The following is a 25,777-nucleotide window of genomic DNA, read 5'->3' as shown; positions in this document are numbered from 1 at the left end:
GCAGCAACAGCGAGTTTGTCATCTTGCATAAAGACTGCTATCCGCCTCAGTCAACTAACGGTTGAATGCTTTTTCGGCTGACATCTATCCCCCCTCCTCCCCTACCTCTCACCAACTCAGACTATATACATGTACACTTGGATCAGCTGTAAACTAACTTCTTCTAAGGAGATAGAGAAGTGGCTGCCATACATCCCTGGTGCAACTTATCTCCCAAAGTATCAGGCAGGTTTTGCCCAATAGTAGACATGGGGACGGTTGGATTACCGCCATACACATGACATAATCAGGATCCACCAACAATTCTCTAACACGCATGGCCAGATGTAGTTATGAAGATAACTGGAGGGTTTATCGGCAGAAAATGTACTCCCTTATGCGAATTAAAGGATCACAATGCAATTAAATGTCAAATTCTTTTTTTGGCCACATGCACGCGATGCGTATTACGTGGCGATTTGCCGAGCGGATCTACCTCCGGCAAAGTAAATGATGTTCATAAGTAATCTCATACACGCAATCTACACATTGAATAATTTTTTCGCACACATACACCTGCGCTGGATATTTGAAATCTGCGGCATGTCAATTTATTTTGCGTTTCCGTATCAAAATTGTATCTGACAAGTTCATAAAAAAAATGCATAACAAAAAGCAGTATCGATTTGACCTGTTCTTACCGGTCTGTTTTTTTTTTAATGGCCGTTCCTTTCGTCTGTCTACGAAGACAACTGGCTCCTGGAGTGTTCTAGTAGGCATCTGAAAATCTACAGTAAATTGCCCACCTCTGACCTAAATTTATTTTCAGACCATCGGATTATAATATGGCGAGTCTTCTTGCCCGTTCTCTGCCCACAGTGGTGTGCCAATTCAGTCTTGAGCGGAGGCCAGAATTATTTGAGACTGACTGGTTGCTAGGGACACGGCATCCACCATTAGATGTAGTGTATCCCTAGCCACGTCTGTCCCAACTCATTTAGCTGGATTGCAATAAAAGGAAAAACAGCTTGGCAGTAATCAGTCTCCCTATTAGTCTGCATTAATAATTCGATTTAGGTGGAGAAACAACCTAGCCAAAAATGTGTTTCGGGGAGAGAGAACCAGCCAAGAATTCAACAAGAATTAATACATAACACAGAACTGGATTTTTCTCTGGTACCTCCAGCCAATGGTCATAAATTGCAAGTGCAACTGTTGGGTCTGTACTAAGGACTTGTAGTAAGGACTTGTAGTAAGGACTTGTAGTAAGGACTTGTAGTAAGGACTTGTAGTAAGGACTTGTAGTAAGGACTTGTAGTAAGGACTTGTAGTAAGGACTTGTAGTAAGGACTTGTAGTAAGGACTTGTAGTAAGGACTTGTAGTAAGGACTTGTAGTAAGGACTTGTAGTAAGGACTTGTAGTAAGGACTTGTAGTAAGGACTTGTAGTAAGGACTTGTAGTAAGGACTTGTAGGAACTACATGGCGGCTGTATGGTGCTCCCATGCGGAGCCGTATTACAGATGTATTCTCCCCTTGAAACAACCATATAAACCCTTGGCACGCTGGCTATTTCTCGATTTTTAATTGTCATTTTTTCCTCCCCTGCTTCCAAAAGCCATAACTTTTTGATATTTCTGTTAACATAGCCGTATGAGGGATTGTTTTTTGCGGGTTTTCATTTTTAATGGCACAATTAAAAAGTACCATACAATGTACTAGAAAAATGCAAGAAAAAAAATTGTGTGGGTTGAAATGGGAAAAAAAAACAAACCTGGCGATCACTCATTGTTTTGTACATTGTTTTTGGGGTTTCATTTTTATGGCGTTCACAATGCGGTACAAATTACATTAACTTTATTCTGTGGGTCAAACATATATATATTTATTTTTTAATGATGTACTTTACAAATAAAAAACGGTTTAAAAAAAAAAATAAAAAAAAATTTGATGTCGCCAGCTTCTCAGTACCATAACGTTCTTTCTTTTTTTCAGTCGATGTAGCGGTGTGAGGACTTGTTCTCTGTGAAGCAAAGCTGTAGTTTTTATCGCTGCAAATTTTGGGTACATAGGACTCCTTCCTAACTTATTATTACATTTTATTTCGAGGCTTGACCCAAAAATAGCAATTCTAGTGTTTGTTTGTTTTTCAAGGTATGTACTGTGTGGGTTAAACAACGTTATATTAGAATAGTTCTGACTTTTAGGGGGGAAATTAAAATTGTTGTTTTTTGAAATTTTCATATTTTAACTTGTATATTAAAAATATATATATATATATATATATATATATATATATATATATATATTTTTTAAATGTAGTCCCACTAGGGTGCTTGAAATAGTTTGATCGCTAGTACAATATTATGTATTACAGTGTATTGGAACTTTTACCGGCTCCTATTAAGTCCTGTCTCAGATTCAATAGGAGCACAAAGATGGCAGACCTGGCAACCATCGGCACCCTGCAATCTTGTGATGGGGGTGGAGTGACAGAAGGGACCACCCTCTTCCTATTGGCTTAAATGCAGTGGTCGAGTTTGACAGCAGCATCTAAGTGGTTAAACAGCTGGGATTAGAGTCATCACCGATACCGGCCATGTCGATGGAGGATCAACTGTAACATACAGCTGACACCTGCTGAGCACTGAGTGGTGCTCAGCCCGTAAGTCCTCTCCATGGTCCCCCCTTTGCGGCCATGACATCCAGATTCGCCATATGTCGCAAGGGGGTAAGCAGAAATTACGTCCGTAATCTGGCATCCAATTCATATTCTTTTTCTAGAATATTCACACAGCATCTGACAGAACAAAAAAAAAAAAAACACTACCTATATGAAACTGGAGGCATACAGAGGTAAAGTAGGGTTCTATAGACTTCTATGGGTGCTGTATTACCACTCTGTAGGCCTTGGAGGTCGGTCATGTGCATAAGACCTGTGACTGTGCGCTCTCCTGGGTCCATATCCATATTGTCCCAAATAGTTGCACAGGAATTATCTCGCAGATTACGACATACATTAAAAATAACAGTTCACGGTTAAACTCAATTCGCCAAAAATGTATATAATAAAGATAGGAAGACCATTACCAATACAACACAAAGCAATGATTGTAGATCACAGCACTAGGACTTCCTAAACTTCATTCTGGTAAAGTTCGCTTCCTGAGCAATGATCTTTTTGATCAAAACATTACACAGATACCTATAGGTCTCCCATGTCATAAAGAGGAACTTGACATAAACATTACACCCTCTTTCGGAGTTTTATTTTAGAATCGGGAAATTAAAGATACAAACATATAAAGTTATCGACAAGGAAAATCAGTGAATAAAAACCTTCACACAGTGCAATCCAACCAATAAGCCCCATAAATACGCGGAACAGATTTATGTCACTGCCTATAGAAATGGTCACTTCTGAAATGACTAAGTCAAGGCAGGACTAACCAAACAAAAGGTGAGGGCCGGGTGATGCCCTTAAGGCCACATGCACGCCGTGCGTATTACGTGCCAATTTACCTGCAGAACATTCACAGTGTAATCCAGTACGAGAAATTGAAATGAGACCAAGTAATTTCATTGACACGTTGCTGCATTTTTCCGCACGTAAAGTGACATACGGTGCAAATTGTAAAATCCGCAGAACGTCATTTTATCTTGCGTATCCACCTCCGAATTGTATCTGACAAGTTTATTAAAAAAAAAAAAAACGCACCAAAGTCTGCAGCATAAAATCCGCACCCGCTTCCACAACAAAATGTAGAAATCTGCACCTAAAAAAACGCATTAAAAAAAAACCCGTAATATTGAGTGCGGAATTTACCTGCGGAATTACCTGCGGATTTTCCGCATCAAATTATGCAACGTGCGCATGTGGTCTAAAAGCTAAATCCAAACTTCTGGAGACATTTCTTGACATGAACGAGCGCTCCTCTTCCTCGGATCCCAACAAAGTTCTGTTGACAGGCCAAAATTCCTTACCAAATTATTTGATACTTTTGCAAAAATGTATTTATAAAAACTTTGAAACATTCATCCTTCTCGTTATGACATAAAATGCTTTAATAGTTATTTCTTGCTAATTTTTTTTTTTTTTTTTTTTTTTTAAACGACTATACTTTCTCCTAAAAAAAAGGGAGAAAATCTCACAATAGGAACATAAAAATTGTATTTATTACCGGCTGCAAAAAATCTAGTGAAATGTTCAAGAGCAGGCGCGGAGGACACGGACACAACGTTACAATGACAGCGACAAGCAGCGGGGATTAAGCAGCGGGACGTAGCCGATTAGGTGGATTATTTGCTTTTTAACTTCCAGCCCATTATCATAATAATTCCCATCATTAGCCCCGGGAACGTAGACTTCTCAATCAAGACAAAAGTTCCACCCACAGCTGTAGGCAGCCAATGACTCTCCAACTCCAGCCCTCCCGAAAACATGATCTAAACAGTCACTGCAGGCCCAAAACATGACACCAAAGGAGCCACATAGCCAGCCGTGCCGCCTCTACAACACCTCCTGGCCAGCCGTGCCGCCTCTACAACACCTCCTGGCCAGCCGTGCCGCCTCTACAACACCTCCTGGCCAGCCGTGCCGCCTCTACAACACCTCCTGGCCAGCCGTGCCGCCTCTACAACACCTCCTGGCCAGCCGTGCCGCCTCTACAACACCTCCTGGCCAGCCGTGCCGCCTCTACAACACCTCCTGCCTCTACCGACACCGGCGCGAGACCAAATACTTCCAGTAACCAAGAAGACTGAAACGCATTGCGAAGTCGGGACTGCAAGAGGTTAACAGAGCTCTGCAGGAACAGACGGCGGAGCGGGGATGGTGGAAGAATGAGGAGAAGATACGGCGCAGAGCGTACCTGACAGGGTTGTGCTGCTCGCAGGTAAAAAAGCGGAGCGGCTGCAGCAATGGTCACGTACAGCCTCGCGGTGACATGCAACATTAATAAAACAGGGGCAGCGAACAGTCCGTGGTAAACACTGCACAAGCCCGGAGAAGAAGCAGCAGCAGTGCGGGAGGCCAGGGATGTCATGTTCCTACCTGCAGGGGCTGAACAGGTCATCCATCACTAGCACGGATGCTGCTGGCTCTGCCTGGATCCCTCAGCCTGCAGTTCCTGCTCTAAACTCTCCCCTTTTTCTTACTCTAACTACTCAAAATGGTGGCACATGCAGTCAGAGACCTCAGAGAGCTTTCACTGAGCTTGTGCTATGACCTCAGCCTCCACGCACAGCGCTGCAAACTTCCCCCCTCAGACTCCCGGCACTGAGCATGTGCTGTGACCCCCCTCCTGCTTGTTTCTGGTCCACTCCCCCCTCCCAACTCCTTTCTCGTCTTAGCCACAGACCTTCCTACAACGCAATCAATCTCAACCCTGCTGTTTCCGTAAATAAAGCAGAGTACACAGCACCTCTCCCTGGCATACTAAGCTTGTGTGCAAAGAAAAGGCAGGGGCCCTAGCTAGGGATTGTGTGAGGGACGGCGTCTCCGGCTCCGACTGCTGCACAGACCGCTACACAGAGCTCCGAACCAACCAGATGGCAAAGACCCCAACGTAGTGGAGAAGAAGCGGGACCGAGCACCCCGTCATGGATTACATGACAAACCTTGGTGCAACTTACTAATGAGCCGATAAAAAAAAACAGCAAGGAATCGGAGCTGGGAATTGGATTTATTATTGCATATTGTTGTAAATTTTGCAATCATGTTCATAGTCATTGTACGGTTTTCAGGAAAGTACTCCGAACAATTCCAGCTATCTAAACATTCAGCAGGTCAAGGGCAACACGCCAACACCACCACGCAGGACAGATCAGTGAAGCATTCCCCTATAGCGAGACATCCAATGGTCCCCTCCAGTAACTTGGGGAGCCACACGTGACTCTTGGAGCCCACTGCAGGTCACCAAGGTCAAACCAATACCACTGCCAGTTAAAGAGGACCTGTCACTAGGTCGTATAAGTTGAACTTGTTTACTGACCTGAATAGCGCTGTCTCCCCGATTCCAGCGCTCTTTTTACTGGACCTCCCGCTCCAGAGATATGGCCCACTGGCGTGTTGGCTCCCTCTGTGCTAATTTGCTGTAGTTAGCCAGCAGGGCGTGAACTACCCTCAAGCTGCCTCGTGCTGATTGGTCAGTATCAGAGGCAGGGAAGCTAGCTCCACCCCGCTGGCTAACTACAGAAAATTAGCATAGAGAAAGCCAACACAACAGTGGTCTATATTTCTGGAACAGAGAAAAATAAAAAAACAGCGCTGGAATCACGGAGACCGCGCTATTCAGGTCAGTAAACCTGTTCAACTTCTAGGTCCTAGTGACATGTTGCTATCATTGGGTCAATTCAGTGTAACTCAACAACATGTCAATCTGAAAGTAACTCGCGAGATAGAAGAAGTTGAGGCCCTCTGATTTACGGCTGCTGCACCTTTACAGTTTGCGTCTACATTGGGTTTCATCCACCAAGTCAAAGAGTGCCATGCAAAGCTTTACATAACTATAGAACGCAAGGCTGGAACCCGCACACGACAAATCACTTCAGGCCACATCACATGCGGTACTTTGTTGCAACAATTGTCTGACAGTGTTGCATGTGGTTATTATTCCGTCCCAACAAGTGACTGTCACGTAGGGAAACTGCAAGGTAAATACAAATGACCATTGTCTGCCGCACTGAAAAATGGCCACCGGAGAAATAATGAAAGAGGAATTTGATTGTGACACAACTTGACACTTCATTATTTTCAACACTTCAGTTATTTCTTGACTTTATTATTTCCAACAAATATTTCATTGGGGGAATTTTCAGAATATGAACAAACATTATACAATCCCCAACATATACATTTGTCTGACCAGATTTTAGAATGTTAAAGACACTTGAGCCGTTTGTGCATTCCACAATGGTATTCTGCTCCACTATTAATAACATCAACTGAAATGGAATAAGTGTCATAATAGGATCATGAAGCAACTCCATTCTAGAAACAGAATTTAATATAAAAATGCACCCAGTTCCACAATGGTATTGCAAAAAAAATAATAAAAAAATCATAATGAAAAGGTAAATAGGAGATAAAGATGTATAGCACAGTCTAGTTCTGTACTTGTCACCAGCATTTACATGATATAATTGGAATCACTCCCTCTAGCTGTGGGAGCACGTAATAACAAGATGCAATGTTCCGGTCATTGTGCTGCAGAGTGCAGGATGCCGTTTGTGGCAGCTGGTAATCTACGGACCCCATAATACAGGGGGATTCAGAAAGGTTGGTGCAAAAGAAAAGGCCTGCAGTTAAAGTAATATCAGCGGCCAGTGACTGAAAATCAAAGCCCATAGCAACCAAAGCCCATAGCAACCAATCACAGCACAACTTTCATTATCAAGAGCCAAATTTGAAATGTGTTTAGATTGTGTGACATCAGATGGCGACATCGAAGCAACCTAAAGCTTTTTGCGTGTTGGAATTTGCAGGAACGGGGTCTGTTGTGACAGTGCAGCGAAACTTTCAGCATAAATTAGGTAAATGTGCTCCGCATAGAAGCTGCATTTCATGTTTGGTGAAGCAATTCAAAACCACTGACATAGTCTATCAGCAGGATGATGCACCTCCACATTTCCTTTTGGATGTTCGCCAATATCTGAATGAAACTCCAAGAAACGTTGGATCGGTTGTACGGGGAAAAAACATTCACCAACGCTGGCCTCCACCATCGCCAGATCTAAAACCCTGCGACTTTTCTGTGGGGCTACATCAAGGACTCCGTGTATCTGCGCCCCCTGAGAACACGCATCACTGAAACTAGGAGTCCATTTCCGAGGATATGCTGTAACGCGTCTGGACAGAACTGGACTAGTTTAGACATCTGCCGTGTCACCAATGGAAATCTCGGAACATTTGTAGTGTATGGATAAAACTCGGACAGTGTGTCTTTTTATGTTAATAAATCTGTGTTGTGTTCTCTCGGTTATAAATATCGAGGCTATCATTTTTCACCATCCTGTATAATCAGACTGATGACCGGTCAGATATGCGAACAGCTAAAATGAGCAACTCCAATAACATTGAGAGAATTACCCAATATAATCTTTACTGTGGCTGCAAAATTAAATAGTTAATTTAAAGAGACTGTCAAACTCTAACTACCCCAAATTACTATAACCATTATATAGGGGTCTTTTGTGTCTGCTCACACACTGTCCTCACTGAAACCCTGCAATCTGTGCACACATTGAAGCCCCTAGGAGTCCTCTTAAAGGGAAGGTGTCATGATTTTTTTGATTTTTTTATTATATTGCTTTCAATATAATAACAAAAATTTTATTTAATTTTGTTCTCATGTTTTACTTTTTAATGTATTTTTACTTCACTATGGGGGCTGCCATTTTTTTTCATCCAGAGATGGAATAATGCACATACATCCCCATAGAGAATGCGAACTGGAGCCGTTCCATTCTTAGGAGCGTACGTCGTCTGTGTGGGAACAGCGCATGTGCCGCTCCCACACAGACCAAAACGAAGCTCGTTCGTAGAGCGAAATCCGGCGCCATTTTCATGTGGACCGGAAGCCGCTGCCGGACAGTAAGATGACGACTTCCGGCCGCAGCTTCTGGCCATATGTTCAACGAAGTGAAGGCGCAAGGAATAGGAGCGTAGACGGCGACAGGAGTAGGTAATTTATGTTCGTGTATGATGTGTGTATTATGTTCGTGTTATACTGTCTGCTGAGCCCTGTATCTAATCCTCCTACACTGTGCAGTCGCTAAGAAAATGGCAGCACACAGTGTAGGAGGTTTGAAGACATTCAAACCCCTCCTTCTCCTGGCACTAGCCAGAATAAGGGAGGGGGGATTGTGTGAGGACACTAGAGCGAGTGTGTCCACCCCAAATTTGCAGCACAAATCAATGAGGTTGCTTTACCACAGTGACCATGCTGCAATTTTGGGAACTGTTCCCTCTAGTGGCCAGCACATGGAAATGTTATAAATTAGAATCTAATTTATAATATTTCCTGACTTGTGAAAAAATTAAAACAATGTGTAATCACTTAAATAATAATTGTTGAACTGAATTTTTTTTTTAAATAATTTCTAGCGGCACATTCCCTTTAAGGTTATGCACACGTGTGTACATTTCCAGCACGATCCCCGTCCATCATTTTTGATTGACAGAAGTCCAATGTTCTGAGTTGCGTGTAGTGCAGGCCAAGGGGCGGAGGATACAAATATATATAATATATGATGTAGAACAGTGAAGAGGGGAGGAGTAGGCGTGGATTTGACTATTTGCATAGAACGAGCAGACACTTTTTGGCAAATTGCAGGGGGATATGGGTGTGCGAGAATAAAAAAATAAATTTGGATTCAGTGTCTTTAAGACATCTAACCATCACAGAAGTTGTGACAGATTCACCTTAAAGGGGTATTAAATGCCTTTTTAAATACAAAATTATGCATATAGACCAAAAAGGAAAATCCCACTTATCTAATAATGGACTGTCTAATAAAAGACAAATGCATATAAAAACACATATCTCCATTGTCACATTGGGAAAGCTTTGCTTGTGCTCAAATGACCAAAAACCCCATCTGTGTAGTAACCCAATAAAAGTCCACCCCTCCAGCGTAGGAGTCTCCGATATACGCAATTCCCTCCATCTAAGAATGCAAATATGGAGTAATGTCACTCAATCCTATATGCATAAAAGTTATTTTGCATGGGGAGTAATCGAACTATGGGTTCCATGCAGAGCACGGTCTTCTGATTGAGCGCTTCCTATGTAGCGGGAACGTTCAGAACATACACGTGGGTGACATCACTACTTACATTTTCCTACTGACAAGGAGAATCAGCAGCTAATATTAATAAGCCTGAAAGGAGCTTCTGGAGTGACTTAAAATGTGACTTTAATGTACAGAAGTTCTCCTTATAAAGGATATGTACACCTTTGAAAACTTTTTTTATTTTTTTTTTACTAAAACAGTGTATTAGAGTGTTTCCAGCAACTTTGCAATTTGTTTTAATTAAAAAATTGTTTTACTTTTTTATACAGCTTTGATGTATCCAGGATACAAAGAAGCTGCATCTCAATAAGTGAAATTAAAAAAAAAATTTAATGTTTGTTGTTTTTTTTAAAGTTGCACAAAACACTGACACCTTATGCACAGCACCGTGCCCGTAATCGCGGCCCACAATTGCGGGCACGGCCGTCTGCGGGCCCTGTCCCCATACAAAGTATGGGAGCACAGCCTGTAAAACACGAAAAAACAACATGCTCCATAATTCCTGTAACCGTTCTACGGCACGGACACCCAATGCGAACAGAAAATACACAGCAGAGTTCAGTAGCAGCAAAGTGGGTGAGATTTAACAAATATCTTCCACATACTGCGGAAAATTTCAGTCCAGAAATTCATCTGCGGTGCGTCATTTTAGTTCTGCAGCACGTCAATTATTGCTGCAGAAAGTGGACCGATTTCCTAAGATTTTCTGATGTACTGCGCAATTTGCTACAGAAACGCTGCAGAATTTCTTAAAGGGAGTGGAAATGACATCACCAGAAGAAGAAATATCACCATCCCACTGCCCTTGGGAAAAAAAATATAGCACCAAAAAACGGCACTATTTTCCACAGTAGAAAAAAAGCATGAAATTGTGCCGATTTTCTGCTAGTTGATTCGTAAATGCTGCGGAAATTTTCTGAAGCAAATCCGTTACGTGTGGACAAGCCCTAAGGGTAAGTTCACACGTAGCGTTTGTTGCGGAAAATTCGCAGCATAATACAGCAGCGTAAATGATGAGCGGAAAAAACGCTCAGAAATGACATACGATGAGTTTTTTTTAATGCACAGCATGTTGATTGTATTTGTGTAAGGCTTCGTTCACATCTGCATCAGGGCTCCGTTCATGGGTTTTGTTGGAGCTTTCAGTCAGGGGAACACATGAATGGAACCCTGACTGAAAAACGGAAACCATAGGTTTCCGTTTGCATCACCATTGATTTCAACGGTGACTGATCCGGCGCAAATAGTTTCCGCTTGTTACCGTTGTTTAAGCGCCTGTTCACATCAGTGTTGTCTTTCCGTTGAGGTTTTCCATCAGAGATTCCCGTCGGTGGAACCCCTCAACGGAAAGGCAACTGGAAACCATAGCTTCCGTTTGCATCACCATTGATCTCAATGGTGACAGATACTTTGCTAATGGTTTACTTTTGTCACAGTTGTGAAAGGGTTTTGCTATTTTTGACGGAATTAATAGCCCAGTCGACTACGGTATTGATGCAGTCAAAATGAGGGAACCCTTACACAACGGTGACCAATGGAAACCATTTGCACCGGAACCGTCACTGTTGAAATCAATTTCCATTTGAACGGAGCCCTGACGCAGATGTGAACGAAGTCTGAATCGCTGGTTTTCTGTTATTCCCCATTGAATTAAATGGGGAGGTAAAAGCCGCAACAAATAGATAGTGATTTTTGCGGCAGAAAAGCAGTGATTCCGCAGCAAAAATCGCAACTCAGAAAAAAAATAATCATATAGTACTACTTCGTCCAGGCCGGCCTCCTGGGATGACGCCTCATCCCATGTGACCCGCTGCAGCGGTCACATGGCACGGAACGTCATCCCAGGTGGCCGGCCTGCAGGATGGCAGAGGGGCGCGTCGCTATGGCTACGTAAGTATAAAACTTTATGTGCAATTTTCCGCAGTGGACATTCCGGCCAAAAAACTGCAACACAATTTGGTGCGGTTTTTCGTCCGAAATTCCCTGCGGCGCCCAGCGCTGATACCCTGTGTGCTTTCTGCAGCTTATCCGCCCTGTGTGAACATAGCCTAATACACCTCTTCAAAGGTGTACATGTAAAAAAATATTGTTCCCTAAGAGAAGTAACATTCAGGCGCACCCGTTACACAGATCCTTGAAGAAATGTCGAATGTCTCCATCCAAAAAATATGCTTTCGTTTTTCCCAATTGCTCTGGTAACTACAAATAAAAGCAATGTGGGAAAACCCAACCGCACAAGGGAGTGACCAAGTCATGATGCCAAATTTTACGTACAAATCTTTACAACGATTCCAACAAAACAGGGCAAGCCAGGGAAAAGTCAAAGGGGGAACTTATTAACTAATCTATGCCAGTTCTCAGATTATTTTTTAGCTGCCTCGGACACTTAAAAAAAACGTAGGTGTAGGCTCAACCACGGCCCGCCACGTTTACTAGAATTAATGTCAGAAAATGTTGTAAATGCACGCCAGGTCATAGCTGGCGTAGATTTCCCTTTCAACAACACGGACAGCTGAAGATGTGACAAATGTATTGAGAGACGTGCCCCTCTTAATAAATGCCTTGCCTTTTACTTTTGGCGAGGTTCATTCTGAAAATGGCGTATGAAACGCCAGCCAATTAACCCATTAGTGACCGGCCCATAGTGTTTTTATGTCGGTCACTAACGGGCCTTATTCCGATGCAATAGACTTCTACGGCGCTGCATCGGAATAAATAAACAGAGCAGGGAGCTGTCAAATCTCCCTGCTCTCGGCTGCCGGAGGTAGCTGAGGGCTGGGGGCGTCCCTGCTCGACCGGGTGAGATCTATATTAGTATCGATCTCACCCGTTTAACCCCTCCGATGCGGTGCTGAATAGCGTGTACCGCATCTGAGTGGTTTTGGAGAGAGGGAGGGAGCTCCCTCTCATCCCACTGACACCCGGCGATGAGATCGCCGAGAGTCTGTGTCTCCGATGGCAGCCGGGGGTCTAATAAAGGCCCCCAGGTCTGCCTGTAGTGAATGCCTGCTAGGTAATGCCGGAGGCATGACCTAGCAGATGTCTGTCCGTGTTAAATGGACAGGCAGTAATACACTGCAATACAAAAGTATTGCAGTGTATTATAATAGCGATCGGAGGATCGCATAGTGAAGTCCCCTAGTGGGACTAGTAAAAAAAGTGAAAAAAAAAGGTTTAATTAAAAAGTGGAAAAAAAAATGAAAAACCCACTTTTTCCCCCTTACAAACTGCTTTACTTATTAACAAACAAAATAAAGGTAAAAAGTTACACATATTTGGTATCGCCGCGTCCGTAACGACCCGACTATAAACTTATTACATCATTTAACCCGCACGGTGAACGTCGTAAAAAAATAAAATAAAAAAAACTTGCAAAAATTGCGGTTTTCTTTGAATCCAGCCTTAAAAAAAATGTGATAAAAAGTGATCAAAAAGTCACATCTACTCCAAAATGGTACCGATTAAAAACTACAAGTCGTCCCGCAAAAAAAAAAAACCCTCATACAACCGCATCGGCGAAAAAATGAAAACGTTACGGCTCTTCAAATATGGAGACACAAAAACAAATCATTTTGAAAAAAAAAAAAAAAAAAAAGGGTTTTCACTGTGTAAATGTAAAACATACAAAAACTATACAAATTTGGTATCGTTGCAATCGCAACAACCCACTGAATAAAGTTATTGTGTTATTTATACCACACGGTAAACAGCGCAAATTTAGGGCGCAAAAAAATGTGGCGAAATTGCTGTTTTTTTTCTATTTCCCCGCAAAAAAAAAGTTTATAAAAGTTAATCAATAAATTCTATGCACCCCAAAATGGTGCTATTAAAAATTACAACTTGTCCCGCAAAAAACAAGACTTTATACAGCTATGTCGAGGCAAAAATAAAAAGTGTATAGCTCTTTAAATGAGACGATGGAAAAACGTAAAAAATGGCTTGGCCATTAACGTCTAAAATAGGCTGGTCATAAAGGGGTTAAATCTCCCCATGTTTGTTTTTTTTTTGGTCTGGCATTGTACAGCCATAAACATCCTTTTGTTCTATCGTGGCATACAATGACGCTAAAACACAGATCCGGTTTATATAGGTGATCCTAAATGTTGCTTAAAACATGAAGATATTTATATTACAAGCGTTACGCTAGTTCAATCCTAAAACACATTCAGCCGAAAAACAAGCTCCTTGCCTCAATGGTTCTTACTCCAAACTGGTGGAAAAAATGGCACTAAGCAATTTCACAATAAGGGCTCGTTCACACGCTGCGGAATTGGCGTGCTTTTTCCGGACTGAATTTAGAACGGAAAAAACGCGGCAGAATACAGTAGCAGCATAGAGGACGAGATCTAACAAATCTCATCCACGCGCGCGCAAAATTTCTGAGCCGAAATTCACCTGCGGTGCGTTATTTTTGGACCGCAGCATCTCAATTCCTGCTGCGGAAAGTGTCCAGAATTGCGGCGTTTTTCAGAGGAGATGTCTCCATCTCCCAACACTGGGAAAAACTCGGCCATTTACGCACCATTTTCTGCAGGAATTGGTGCGTTTTTGCCGCAGCGGTAAGCCTTTGACTTTTAACGGAAATGCTGCAGAAATTTTCTGCAACAATTCTGTTGTGTGTGGACAAGCCCGAAGGACTAAAAAAAAAAAACAAACCTCAAATCTATAAACATGGCATCATGACAAGTGTTCACACAGAATACTTTCAAGCGTATTTTGGAGCATAAAAACGCCTGTAAACGTCTTCCCGTTAATTTCAACTGTGCCGTTCATATGAGGTGTGTTTTACGCCTCGGAAATAAAAACCTCTGCATAAAAATAAGTTTATAAAAAAAAGAAATGACGTGTCACTTCTCGAAGTGTTTTACAAGCAGAGTTATCCCATTGATGTCTTTTCCATTTAGGGCAGGTTCACACTGCGCTCAAATAATAGGATGTGTAAACGTGCCAAATACGCCAGCATTTTTGTAAAGCGCTTTATAATACAGAGGCGTTTTCAGTGGTTTTTTGACACGTTCGGTGCTTTCTGCGCGTATTTTGGTGCGTACTTGGGACTCCCATTGACTATGGGAAAATTTGGCGTGCTCTACGCTGAAGCTGTCCAGCCGCCTCTTTTTTTTTTGTTCTTTACGCGACACTTTCAATACGGTCGTGTAAAAAACCTCATATGTTCTAATGGGGAGCTTGTCCACTGATTTGAATGGGAAGATCATTCAAGCATTTTTTTTTAAAAACATTTTTTATTTAACACATTGGATACATCGTGTACTAATAGAAATGGAAAAATAACGCATTCTTTTTTGTTCAATCGTCCCTTGTGAATCAATACCATTGTCGGTTATATCACAGTTCTATGCAAATGTATTAATACAGTACAGTAAGGTACAAAAATTAAATCAATTGTGGCAGTTTTCTAGTATATTTTAACGAATTTTTCGCCTCCCTATTCAATCAAGCGGTTTTTGACGCTTATTTCGGCACATGAAACGCGCCAAAATACAAGTCACATACACGACATGTGAACAGGGCCTTAACACACAAAAAAAAACCACACACTGAAATTGTGCTTCAAATGCGCTTGGAAAAAATCAGCTAGTAAAAGGCCTGGACCTTAGAGGCTGTTTTCTCTCTTGTTTTTTCAGCCTGAATATATACTGTGTGAACATAGTCTGACCATAAACCTAGAAATAAATTAGAATAAAAATACAGAAAGAAAAAGATTGAATTCTGTGTCTGCAAGTCCCTGAAATAAATATAGAAATCTCGCAAAGAAAACAAAGATCCCTCCGCCTGGTTACCTCCATCTTTACCTAGGATTTGTTTAACCCTTTAAAGACAGATATTTTTAGGTTTTTCACTATTTCGTTTTTTACTCCCCACCTTCCAAGGGCCATAACGTTTTTATATTTCTATCAATAGAGCGGTGTGAGGGTTTATTTTTTGCGGGGGGGCGGGGGGTGCTGTAGTTTCTATTGCCACCATTTAAAGTACCATATAATGTAGTGGGAAATAGTAAAAATATTATTTGTGGGGTGGAATTGGAATTGTTTTTTGGGTTTCGTTTTTATGGCTTTCACCGTGTGGTAAAAACAACTTCGCTTTATTCTGCATCTCAATACGATTACGGTTTTATATTTTACTACTTCTACAAAAAACAATTTGTTAAAAAAATAAAGAAAATTGCGTCACGACATAATGAAAGCTGTACCTTTTTTTAATTTTTCCGTTGATTGAGCGGTGTGAGGGCTTAATTTTTGCGGGTCGCGCTTTTTATTGGCACCATTTATAACTAATGTTATAATGTAATAAGTTCTGAATTTTACGGAAGCGGCGATACCAAATTTTTTTATATTTTTTTTTAATAGTGCTTAGGGGGAAATAGGAAAAGGATTTTTTTTTTTACTTTTAGTATTTTAATTTTTTTTACACTTCTGAAAAATAGTTGTAACTTTTATTTTACACTTTTTATTAGTCCCCCTAGGGGACTTAAACCAGCAATGGTCAGATCGCTGGTTGTCATGTTTACAGGCATACAGAAGGCAGACCTGGGGCCCCAGGCTGCCTTGACAACCATCAGCACCCCCGCCCCCTCCTGTTTAAATGCCGCAGTCGCTATTGACCGCGGCATTTAACAGTTTAAACGGCCAGAAACCGAGCGTTCTGTAATACACAGCTGACACCTCCAGCGTATGGAGCGGGCTCAGCACGTGAGCCCGCTCCAAACGTAACCAGCACCCCCCCCCTGCTACATGATGTACAGTTTCGTCATGGGTTGGGAAAGGATTAAATAGGACTGGTCACCTCGTTTGACATGTCAGTTTTAGTAAATAAAAACAATTCTGGAGCACCTTTTCTTAGAATGCTAGGTTGTTCCGTTCCTCTGTTATTCCTCTGAGAAATTTACAAATAAATTGACAACTGAGTGTTAGCAGTTGGGGGTGTGTCCCTACAGTCTGACACTGTCCAATCAGTGCTGATACAAAGTGAGACTCTAGGGACACGCTCTATTGACAAGGGAATAGTAACACCCAGACGTCAATTTATTCATAAATGTCTAGGAGGAATTACAGAGGAATGTGGTGCAAAACAGAGTTCTGACAAAATATAATCAAGAATTGTTATTTTATGTGCCATACAAGCAATTACTAAAATAGATATGACAAAGAGGACCCGTCACCTCTCCTAGTGGTTGGAGCGGATCTTGCTTGGTCTTTCCAGCAGAAACCGCACTAGAAAAATCATCTTTATTCTTTTAGCACCAAGATATTCCGCAGCACGTACGATTCAGAGGGAACATATATAGACAATATCAGACATGACCGTGACAAAACTTATAACAAGAGTAGTGAGGGCCCTCCTGGCAAGAGCTTACAATCTATGAGGAAATAGGGGGGACAAAATATAAAAAGTGCTTGTTTTGTACATGGTCCAGCCGCCTTATAGAAGTGGGGGAGTTCTGCTGCAGCAAGCTTCCTCTCAGGCGGGGAGAGAACTAGACCCTTGATCTTTTGCCAAGCTTGGTTTTACACATTATAGGGCTAGGAATTAGTTATTTTTTTCTACCCTTTTTATTTTTACTCCATAGTCCTAGAACATGTGAAACAGTAAGGCCCCCCCATGCATTTGTACCCGAATACCATCCGCAATTGCAGATAGTATAGGGCACATTATATCCTATGGGCCAATACACACGACTATCGTTTCCACAGTCCGTGCATTGCACGGAGCCCAAACCGCAAAAAAACTAGGACATGTCATTTTACGGGCTGCATTTGCGGTCCGGGTTCATTAAACTCAATGCACTCTTGCGGTCGGGTGTATGAGGCCTAAGTTTAGTGAAGTTTGGCCTCGCTGGAGGCTTGCTGCATCAGAACCCCAAGTCCCGGTTCAGGTGCCCCAACAATTCGAAAACCATTAACACAGCGGTCTTGTATGAACCAACTTTAGGAACCCTAAACAGGTTAATTCATAGTGTCCCATGAACTATAAAGTTACTAAATGTGTACACACCATCTATTGAAAATCCACAACAAAATATTCAATGTCCCCCAAATAGTAAGCCATTCACGAGTCAGACTGCTAAATGTAGCCACAACAAAAAACAAACCACATCGGATAAATTGTGCTGATAATGCAGAAAATCTTCAATGGCCGCATCCACATCACAATTCTCTTGCTAAAGACACAGGATTGGTCGTATTGAAAGAACTATGGAGTTACTTCTATGGCCACCAATACTGAAAACCGCTACTGAGAAGAACGTTCTCTGGGAAATGGTCAGGCCGTCATGTCACCAATTAAAAAGGTGAAGATATCAATACGAAGTAAACAAATTAAAAAAAACACAGTAACCGTTTCATTATAGGCTTAGCATAACGCTTGGACACGGAAAAAAAAAAAAAAAAGGTCGTATCACATGGTAATGAAGGGGTCATACAAAGGTAAGAACTAGACTGCTCAAAATGTTTCAGGGAACACATTCAAGCATCACAGTCAGTATAACCCCAAGTCAAATACTTCAGGGATCAATCTGTCCAGTTAGGAAGAATGAGCGATTGTGAGTCACTTTCACCTGCTTTGGTGCAAATGAAAGGGACAACATGTGCACTGAAAATTCATCAGCATGACAATCCCAAGAAAGGAAAAGTTTTCCAGGCGGCGGCCACAGACAGCATCTCTCTCTTTACGGAATGTTTATTTTCTAGTTTTGTGTTTTGCTGGTGTCCTTGTCACCATTTGTAGCACGAGGCAGTACCTGCAGTCCATTCAGGTTGCACAGGTAGTCCAGCTTCTCCAGGATGGCACATCCATACTGGACGTCGTAAGAAAGTTTGCGGTGTCTCCCAGCTGGGTCTCAAGAGCATAAAGCAGATACCAGGACACGAGCCATTACACGAGGAGAGTCTAACAGGGCCGTGGAACAGCATCAACCCATCAGCAGGACCGGTAATTGCTCCTTAATGCAAGGAGGAAGAGCACTACTAAATGACCTTCAGCAGGCTACTGGTGTGTATGTTTCTGGCCAAACTGTCAGAAAGACTCTATGAGGGCCCAATTTCTCGTAGCGGCACACGTGCTCACAGCCCAGCACCGTGCAGCTCGGTTGGCGTTCGCCAGGGAACGCCAGAATTGGCAGGTTCGCTATTGGCGTCCCGTTGTCTTCACAGATGAGAGCAGGTTCACACTTTGCATATGTGACAGTTGTGGAAGAGTCTGGAGACGCCATGGTGAGCGTTATGCTGCCTGCATCATCATCCAGCATGACCGGTACAAACCTCTACATGACTGCTTTCAGGTACCGGGAGGAAATCCTTAGAGCCATTGTCAGACCTTACGCTGGAGCAGTGGGCCTTTGGTTCCTCCTGGTGCAGGAAAATGTCCGGTCTCATTTGGCCCTTGTGTGTAGGCAATTGATGGATGATGAAGGCATTGATGCCATTGACTGGCCTTCAAGTTCCCCAGACCTGTATCCAATTCAGAACCTCTGGGACATTATGAATCTGCCGACAAGTAACGCAACAGACTGTCCAGGAGCTCACGGATGCCCTGCCACCCGTCTCATCAGGAGAATGCCTAGACGTTGTCAGCAGACACACCATTGAGCAGTGATCGGGCCGGAGGAAGTCTTGTTACAGGCTGTTGCCCGCCAGGATCATCCTCCCTTACTCCTTGTCTATAAACGTTTTATGAGCAGAAATAAGGCTTTTTACGCAGGATGGTGAGTTGCCGCTTTATCTTTTACCTTCTTCTTTGGATTGGTAGATACTTACCCTTCAGCCGAGCACCACCGTGACCTGTTATATATACATTCCCCCCGGAGACATACCCGCTCCTAGGCTAAAGCGAGGACTGTGAGTAGTGCCGAGCTATTGACTTTGTTTTACAGACACGCCATTGAGTCACATTATGGAGATGCAGTGATGAAATTCACACAAATTGGATCCGCCTGTGATCTCAATTTTTTACTTTGATTTTCAGGGCGATTTATTATCCAGCCCCCAATTGGTTGATGATTTTGGTTTCCATTGACCGTTGATACGTCATTTTGTTCTCAACAAATTCACAATTTAGATCAGTAAAGATTTTCAACTTGAATCTTTCATTTGAGATCCGATGCACGATTTAAGTATTCCCTTAAATTTTTGGAGCAGTCTATATGCCTCAATGGCCAAATAGCGGTCTGATCATGATCCAGCATCTGAAACCTTCTGTAGACAACGCCGTACTCTTAATACATATACACTTTCACTGAAACGGGTGCAGAGATCACGGGCGATCTGTTATTGGCCAAGCACATGAAAACAAAGTTGTGTTAATCTTTATTCCCAGCACTGTAACCATTGGCATTTGATTAATCCTCCCTGTCAATGACATAAGGAACCGATCAAGCCAAGAACAGCAGCAAAAATGTCACGTTATGACATTTAACTCCAATTCAGCTCTGGAGCCAAATGGACAGAATATGCGCTCGTGTCTCCAGCATGAATCATTTAGCGCAAAACAGCCATACAACATAATATGCAGAACTACATAGTAATATAAGCATCAGAATGTGAGGGACAACAGATAATGGAGAACTTACCTGGTCTCTGGATTGTACCCCAGGATGTAGAAGAACGAGTCTATCCTGGCTTTAAATTCCCGAGCAGCAAATATGTCTGAGAAATGGGAGATGTTGCACTTGCCCCTGTGAAAACATTAAAATTATTATCAGAGCTTATTATGCCTAATTCGACATAAAGGAACACTCCAGGCAAAACGGATACCCTGTATTATGTCTATTGGGGGCCTGAGGAGGTGCATGACACAGGTATTCACTATTTGGTGTTCTTTGAAAATACGATCTCTACAAATCAGTGCAGCGTGTTCTGGATTCACGTAAGGCCTACACCATTTCAGATGTTTAAAGTGAAGCTCCAACTTTACATCTTCATGAAATTAGGATAAATAGATATTCCCGAATATAAAGCTACTACAGGAATCACACTATGTACAGCAGTGATCCAATAAATTCTCTACACTTGCCCTGCCGACCTATCAGCAGCATCCAGGCATGTGAAACGACTGACTGCTGAAGGATTTTCAGGGCAAGTAAAGGGTGTTTAGAATTCCCAGGTGACCTGCACGTTGCTATTGCAATACAATTAAAGGTTATGTACACCTTTGAAATAACGTATTTTTTTAAATAAAACAGTCTGTTTTGTGCAACTTTCTAAATACTTTTTATTAAAATTATGACATTATTTTAACTTCTTGAGGCACAGTTGCTTTGTATTCTGTATAAAGAGCAGCTGTATCAAGCGCTGAAACCTGTATACGTCAGGTCAGCGAGTCTAACAGGTTCAGTGACAGCGGGGCCTGCGTGTCTCTTACATGCAGGATCGAGTCGTTACCGATCACATCTAAGTTAATAACTTAGATGCGATCGATATCAGAGAATACGTAGGACCCGCTGTTACTGAACCTGTTAGTGTATGTTCACACGGCCTATTTTCGGCCGTTTTATCGGCCCGTAAACACCCGAATAATCGGAAGCAGCGTAAAAAAACGGCCGCGAAAAAGAAGTGTATGACACTTCTTGGGACGTTTTTGGAGCCGTTTTCGATAGACTATTGAAAAATGCTCCAAAAACGGCCGTAAAAAACGCTGCGAAAATCGCGAGCGGCACAAAAAAAACATCTCAAAATCAAGACCTGTTTTCTCTTGAAAAAAGCTCCGTATTTTTAGACGTTTTGACTCTGCGTGTGAACATACCCTTAGACCCGCTGACCTGACGGATTCAGGTCTCAGAACAAGATATAGCTTCTCTGTATACAGGATCCATGGATCAACCGTTTGTCTTTCAGTCTTTGGATTAGGAGGAAGTCTGAACAGCAGCACTATCTGCAGAGCTGGATGAAGGAGAGGGTGCCCTTCTGACAGGCGACAAAGGAGTGAGACATGAGCTGAAAAAGTTCTAGACCGTATCCTATTGCAGCATTCACATGGCTAATGAAAAGTAACTATTAACGAGCAGTACTGTTTTTTTGCAGTTTTTATTTTATATTTGTTCATTATTGCATGTAGATCCGAGACAATCCACATTGCTAACCATTTTCTGTATACAGGATACAAAGCAGCTGTGTCTCAAAAAGTAAAAATATTTTTTAATAAAAAGTATATATAAAGTTGCACCAAACACACCAATAGATATTTATTTTTAAATGAAATTCAAAAGGGGTGTACATAGCCGTTAAAGGGAAGGTGTCATGAAATGTTTTTTGTTTTTTTTTATCATATTGCTTTTAGTATGATATGAACATAAATTTTATTTATTTGTGTTCTTGTGTTGTACTTTTTAATTCATTCTTACTTTTACTTCTCTATGGGGGCTGCCATTTTTTTTTCATCTCTGTATGTGTCGATTAATGACACATACAGAGATGAAATACGGCACATACATCCCCATAGAGAATGCGAAGTGGAGCCGTTCCATTCTCTGCAGTTTACGCCATCTGTGTGGGTACGGCGCGTGCGCCGCTCCCACACAGTGCAAAACGAAGCTCGTTAGCAGAGCGAAATACAGCGCCATTTTCATGTATACCGGAAGCCGCTGCCGGACAGTAAGATGACTACTTCCAGCCGCGGCTTCCGGCCATATGTTCAAGGAAGCGAAGACACAAGGAATAGTAGCGGAGGCGGCGGCAGGAGCAGGTAATTTATGTTTGTGTATGTGATGTGTGTATTATGTTCGTGTTATACTGTCTGCTTAGCACTGTATCTAATCCTCCTACACGGTGCAGTCGCTCAGAAAATGGCGGCACACAGTGTAGGAGATTTGAAGACTCAAACCCCTCCTTCTACTGGCATTAGCCAGAATAAGGGAGGAGGGATTGTGTGAGGACACTAGAGGAGAGTGTGTCCACCCCAAATTTGCAGCATAAAGCAATGAGGTTGCTTTACCACATTGACCATGCTGCAATTTTGGGAACTGCTCCCTCTAGTGACCAGCACATGGAAATGTTATAAAGTTAGTTAGAATCTAATTTGTAATATTTCCTGACTTGTGAAAAAAAATTAAAACAATGTGTAATCACCGAAATAATAATTGTTTAAAAAAAAATTATAGCGACACATTCCCTTTAATGACCGTGTTTCAGGCAATTCTAAAAGGTAGAGTTTATTTTGGGAGTGCAAAAAGGGTCCACCCTTTCCTCTGATCTCAGATCTCACCCGCCGTTCAGTTGTTGCACAATGGCATGGGTTAAACTGCCGGAATCGGAGCGCGCTTCGATTCCGTCAGTTGCAGCAGGATCCAGGCTGTGTATAACAGCCGTGCTCCTGCCGCTGATCATGTGGGTACAGGGGCAGTACCCGCGCGATCACAGGACGGATATATCCGTCCTCCTGCGCGAACTAGCAGCTGCAGAGGACGGTTATATCCGTCCTTCGACGTTAAAAGGTTAAAGGGGTGGTCCACAGTTGACACCATTTTATTTTGTTTCAATGCATCCAAAATAATAAATGAAGCAACTTTGCAAATAATGTTGATTAAATATCAAGTCATGTCGCTTTGTCTATGCAGCGCCTATGTGTCCATCTGTCTTCTATTTCTTGCTAGCATTCATTCGGTAGGTTTGCAAGAAGCAGGGAACCTATGGAAGGGAGTAGGACTGTAAAGTCCAGAAGTTTGTTTGCAGTTTGTAAATCCATGGAAGCACATGGTTCTGCGTAGGAGCTGTAAACACAACTTGTTAGAATATTTCCAAGACTATTTGTTGATATTTATTTTCTTCCAGATGCATTGATATAATGAGAAAAAAAAAGATAGCTGGTTGACGTGGTGTGCACACCCTTTAAGGCCTTCAAATTTCTAATATTTTAATTTTGCCATTCTTGATTACTTTTGGCCAATCGCTTCATCACTTATATGAACAAGGGACCCAAACAACTAAAGATTCTTGCTGGTCTTCTAATTAAAGTTGATGATGTAACCAGATACTGCAACAAGAGGCCTGATGTATCTTAGACGTCAGGAGTGAGCGAGAAAGTCATCTATTGATAACTATCTAGAACATTAGAAATGTAGACACTAACACCGGAGTTGAAATCCATTATTTTTACAGAGGTCGCACTTGTCAGGATAAACAATACCAAGACAAATTATCTGGATTCCTTCCTTCCTAACAACTATATTGAAATGGTGACGATTGCGCTATTGCATAGTAAAGGACTGAAATTCTGCAAAATGCATTTAAAGGGGTTGTCCAGTTTAGACAACCCATTTCCATACACCCTATTAGCGATTTCGGAGTTAATAGAGGCTGGTTTCATGTTCAGGATTTTCATCTGTTGGAAAGAGATGTCACAAAATTTGTCGATCTGGAAGACCGATCCTGTATTAAAGATGATTAATTTGAATGGGCAATGTGTAATGCTTAACTTCCCCTGTGGTGGCGCTGCAGGGAAATTGAACACTTACTGCCAGATATCCCCACGGATTACAGCAGATCGCTCTGGGTCCTGGAAGGAAGATTTGCTTATTGTCAAGCGACCTTACATTAAGTTGGGATTGTCAAAAGTGCGGAGCCCCTTTCATGACCATCTGTCACCAATTTTGGCATTTCCCCAAATTGGCCTATGGGTTGAATCTTGTAGACTTGTTTTGCGGGGGCTGGGAACAACCACATTCATTGTTGCTCAGCAGTGAATGGGAGGTCACGTGACATGCCAGTCAGCATGAAGAGGAAACGGTAAAACAATGCATTCTAAAAGGAGCTGGAGGAAACCATATGGGATGGGTGTGTTGATAAGCGTATCAATCATTTCAAATAGCAGCCAGCAGAATCGTGAATGCAGCTCTGGACTATAATACAGGCTATAACTCAGGGTCAGTATACAGGAATAAAAGCACTAATAAATTTACTAAAGATCATATCTATGTATACAAATTATAGCCTCTGAAAAAAAGTCCTGAATCTCTAATTAGTTTCCTAAAGGCCTGCACGGCTAATCTGCCTGCTTAAGTAGCACTGTAATAGCTATGAATCCATCCCTACAAATGTAGGCAGATGCCAGGGGTGACAACCCTTGTGAGAACTTCGCTACTGCTATACTGGTTGTGCATTGCTTTACGAAAGGCCAGTTTTACGGATAGCTGAAATGGGTTATCTCACAACAACTTATTTCCATGTACCTTACTAGGGTATATGGACATCATAGAGAGAAGTCTCCTGGTTGGAAACCTATTCTAAGAGCCACAAAAGAAAGCCAAGTAAGAGCGGCTCCCGCTCTGGCGAACCCAGGCCCTTCATGTATTATATATGGCTGGCATGCAATACTAAATTTCCCCTGAAGCTGCTGCTGGGATAGTGTATGGCCAGACGCAGCCTCCCCCTGGGCTAATTTTTATACAAAAAGGGGACATCTACATTGAAAGTAGAGGATCTTGAAATGATGACATTCCTAACCTATCATTTCGATGTATGGAAAAGCAAAAACTGAACCACCCCCCCCCCCCCCACCAAAAAAAAACAAACCCCATAAAACTATACTTACTGTGTAAGACCTTTCAGACTGTGGTATTTTACATCAGTATTTGGAAGCCAAAACTAGGATTGGGCCCCATAACACAGAGAAAAAGTGTAACCGAATGATTTGCACATCTTCCGCCTAGGTTCCATCCCTGGTTTTGGATTCCAAATACTGATGCAAAATACTGACCAAAATACGGCCATATGAGAGTGAGCTAAAACTAAGTAGAGCTCCTAATTTGGGGCAACGTACAAGCCATTAAACACACATTTACCTCCTGCTCTATGAACAGCGGATAACATTAGCAGAGCAGCAGATTATCAGGAAGAAAACCATCGGAAGCCAGAAAAGTATTTCCGCTAGCCAAGTAAAGCGGTTTCTTGTACATTAGCCTGCACTGCTGGAATTTGCAGTATTTGTGTAGAGCGCTGCTGTAAGTGAAAGGAGAAGATTATCCACTCTCTGGTATCCAAGCTCCCGACGCCCCCAGC

The 25,777-nt window shown here is 42.2% G+C and overlaps 1 protein-coding gene across 11 annotated transcripts in view; it reads right to left on the bottom strand.

The window, feature by feature from the left end:
• The window catches only part of RERE (arginine-glutamic acid dipeptide repeats), a 288,010-nt gene that overhangs the window by 50,667 nt on the left and 211,566 nt on the right, over window positions 1-25,777 (bottom strand). For 9 of the 11 annotated variants that reach the window (XM_075839693.1, XM_075839692.1, XM_075839695.1 and 6 more), the window contains one exon: window positions 20,356-20,460. In XM_075839693.1, the coding sequence (XP_075695808.1) occupies window positions 20,356-20,460 (105 nt within the window). Of the gene's footprint in view, window positions 1-4,849; window positions 5,011-5,031; window positions 5,249-20,355; window positions 20,461-25,777 lie in introns of those variants that run through there. The other 2 variants (XM_075839701.1, XM_075839702.1) reach the window with 2 other exon arrangements.

Source organism: Rhinoderma darwinii, chromosome 10 (assembly GCF_050947455.1).
Source record: "Rhinoderma darwinii isolate aRhiDar2 chromosome 10, aRhiDar2.hap1, whole genome shotgun sequence".
Lineage (NCBI taxonomy): Eukaryota > Metazoa > Chordata > Amphibia > Anura > Rhinodermatidae > Rhinoderma > Rhinoderma darwinii.
This window is presented reverse-complemented; position numbering and strand designations above follow the sequence as displayed.